Source organism: Apium graveolens, chromosome 8 (assembly GCF_009905375.1).
Source record: "Apium graveolens cultivar Ventura chromosome 8, ASM990537v1, whole genome shotgun sequence".
In the NCBI taxonomy this organism is placed as follows: Eukaryota; Viridiplantae; Streptophyta; class Magnoliopsida; order Apiales; family Apiaceae; genus Apium; species Apium graveolens.
Window position 1 is genome coordinate 168546221 of NC_133654.1, and position 3562 is coordinate 168549782.

At 41.6% G+C, this 3562-nt stretch overlaps 1 protein-coding gene across 1 annotated transcript; it reads right to left on the reverse strand.

The window, feature by feature from the left end:
- Positions 1 to 566: 566 nt before the first annotated feature.
- On the reverse strand, positions 567 to 1160 carry LOC141680136 (uncharacterized). Its single transcript, XM_074486441.1, has one exon. It carries the CDS (start codon positions 1158 to 1160, stop codon positions 567 to 569), a length of 594 nt encoding a protein of 197 aa, XP_074342542.1.
- Between the last annotated feature and the right edge of the window lie 2402 nt (positions 1161 to 3562).

A 3562-nucleotide genomic window follows, 5' to 3' on the forward strand; every position in this document is an offset into this window, starting at 1 on the left:
TGTACGACCCGATCTCTTACCTCATCTAAAAGTTCCAGGTTAGTTTTAAGGCCTTCAACATTTGAGACTTCATCGAAATTGACAACTCTGTGGAGGGTGATCCGGTTTCAACCGGTAGTCGAGCTTCGGTGCCTTAGGCAAGATTGAAAGGAGTCTCCCCGGTTCCTGTCCTGGGGTAGTCCTGTAGGACCATAAGACCTTCGGGAGTTCATCTGGCCAGGTCTTCTTGGACTATTCCAATATTTTCTCTAGGCCCTGGAGTATGGTCCCGTTGGTTACTTCTACCTGTCCGTTTCCCAGGGGGTGGGCCACGGATGCTCTTTTATGCTTGATGCCGAGCTCTTTCAAGTATGCTTTAAAATCTGATTTGAAAAACTGTGGCCCGTTATCTGAGATCAAAACCACTGGGATCCCGAACCTCATCAGGATTGAATCCATGAATTTTATATAATCCTGTTGATTGATGGTTCGCATAGCTTTAGCCTCTGCCCATTTATTCATGTAGTCAATTGCCACTAGGATGTAGCGTAAATCTCCTTGGGCCCGAGGGAAAGGACCCATGATGTCTATCCCCCAAATAGCAAAGGGAACCGGGGAGAGTACTGACCCCGGAAGGCTTGGGCTCTGCTTCGGCACATTGCCGACCTTTGGAATTTGCAGCACTTCTTCATATATGCCATTGTATCTGCGTGGATAGTTGGCCAGTAATATCCTTTTCTGATGACTTTATAGGCTAGGGCTTTGGCAGCTAAGTGATCTCCACAAATTCCTTCGTGAGCCTCCCGGAGACAATTATCGGCTTCATCCGGATTAACACATTTGAGAGTGGGTGCCGAGAAGGTTCGCCTATATAGTTGATTATCTTCAAGGAAGAAACGGGCAGCCTCATGCTTGAGGTAGTGTGCCTTGTTCTGATATTTTGGCAGGGTCCCATCTTTCAAGTAGGCTATATAGGGAGTCATCCAATTATCCGGGCTGCTGATGCATAAGATTTTAGCTCGATCTGTGCTTGGTGTCCCGAGATCTTTAAAGTACACCAAACTGCTAGTATCCGCAGTGTTCTGTACAAGCTTGGAGAGATCATCTACCTTGGAGTTTTCCTCTTTGTTTATATGCAAAATTGGCGTATCCGGGATGGTTTCCAGGTGACTTTGTACCATTGCTTGGTATTGTGCCAGCTTTGGGTCTTTTATGATATACTCTCTATTGGTCTGTTTGACCACAATCTGGGAATCACTGTGGATGATCAAGTTTGTTACCCCAAGAGATTTTACTAACCTGAGTCCGGAGAGTAACACTCCATATTCAGCTTGATTATTTATTGCTTTGAATGCGGAAGTTATCGCTTATTGGACTGAAAAACCGTCCGGGCTTGTCAGGATTAGACCGGCCCCGGACCTGTCCGCTGTTGCTGATCCGTCGACATATAATGTCCATGTGTTTTTTTCAGAAGTTTCTTGTCCGCCCAGGGATTGGTTTGCCGAGGCTGATGGGGCTTCAGGGAAGGTGCATTCCATGATGAAATTAGCTAAATCGTGGGCTTTTATTACCGTCCGTGGGACGAACTTGATATTGAATTGACTTAACTCTATTGCCCAGTTGACCAGCCTCCCGGATGCGTCTGGTTTGTGAATGATTCTTTGGAGTGGCTGATTTGTGATTACTTTGATTTCTCGGCCTTAGAAATATTGCTCGAATGTATAAGAGCTAGGGCGAATTTTTCCAAGTTTGGGTAACGGGTTTCTGCGTCATTGAGGAACTGACTTACATAATAGACCAGGATCTGGGTTCCTTTTTCTTCCCGAATGAGGGCTTAAGAGACTTCTCTTGGTCCGGCCATGTTGTAAAGGGATAGGGGCTCTTCGGGCTTAGTGTTAGGAATATGTGTATTAGTTTGATGATAAGTTCAGCAAAACACTTAAGTAGAAATCTAGTGTTTGTAGCCTCAACGGATAAGACCATCTTGGCTATCCATTGAAAGAGTAGCCTTACTTAGCAATAAGTTTGGTATAGTAGCACATCTCACTCTCTGGTTTCAAGCTGTAATTCTTAGATGTTGTTAGGAGATAATCAGTCATGTTGACTACTAATGGATGTACAAGTAGGAGGGCTAATTGTAAATATTTCATGCCTTGTAATTTTGTATAAGTGAAGAAGTGTCAACGGATATTGAAGACCCTCAACGGATAAGAAACTAAGCGTCAACGGATGTCTCTAATGCTTCAACGGATAAAGCTTCAACTGCTAGAGCATCAACGGATAAAGCCATCAACGGATGAAAGTTTTAACGGATGTACTGCTAGAGCATCAACGGATAAAGCCATCAACGGATGAAAGCTTCAACGGATGCTCAGTCTCATAGCAGTTGATAGTGACAGTTAACAAAGCTGATAGAGGCACATGGATTGATAGAGATGTGGTAGCCTATTTCAGGAACAGCAGAAAAAGCAGCCGTTTTTAGTCTGGTTCATAATGGAAAGTCAACAGATAATTCCATATTACACTGGATAAAAATGGAACAGAAACAAGTGGAGAACTATTGTCTTATTGTACTTTATCTTTGTCTTCACTTGAAAACTTGGTGTTATATAAACCAAGTAGTAGCTAGTAATTAGATAAGAATTTTCCCTGAGCTGTTTAGAAATATCAAGAGAGAAAATCATCTAGTTTGTACTAGGAAGCAGCTGTGATTTAATTTTGAATCACAGATTTTCTGAAATAACACATCTCTGGTGGAACAACAAATCCACCAGAAAAGTTTTTAAGTTCTTTGTGTTCATTACATTTGTGTTTGAATATATATCTGTCTGCATCAGCTCCAAGCAATTCACACACATTTGATCACTCAAACACTTAGTCTTACAAATTGCTCAAAACTTGAAAAAGTTTTGAGATTTACATTCAACCCCCCCTTCTGTAAATCTCATTGTTAGTCCACTGGGAATAACAATTGGTATCAGAGCAAGCTCTTAACATACAAAGAGTTTAAAGATCTATTCTGCTAACAGCATGAGTAAGAAGGATATTGGTGTAAAGATTCCAATTCTGGAAAGAGATAACTATCATCACTGGAAGGTGAAGATGCATTTACATCTTCTCTCTCAAGATAAAAGCTACATCAACTGCATTGAGAATGGTCCTCACATCCCACACAAGGTGGCCACAGCTGCTACTGCTACAGTTGCTGTTGGACAGTCTATTCCCAAGCCAAAGGCAGAATGGACTGTTGAAGATATTGAAGAGGTCCACAAGGACAAGAAAGCCATGAACATTTTGTTTAATGGCCTGGATCAAGATATGTTTGACAATGTCATCAATAGCCAAACTACTAAGGAAATTTGGGATACTGTGTAGCTTATCTGTGATGGTACTGAGCAAGTTAGAGAAAACAAAATGCAGCTTCTCATTCAACAATATGAATATTTTCATTTTGAAGAAGGAGAATCATTGAATGATACATTCAACAGATTTCAGAAACTATTGAATGGATTAAAGCTGTATGGGAGAGTGTACCAAGTCAAGGACTCCAATTTAAAATTTCTAAGGTCTCTTCCAAAGGAAT

Bases quoted from the DNA above. Each gene is read 5' to 3' on its own strand.
- LOC141680136 (XM_074486441.1), bottom strand. From the start codon at position 1,160: ATGGTACAAAGTCACCTGGAAACCATCCCGGATACGCCAATTTTGCAT.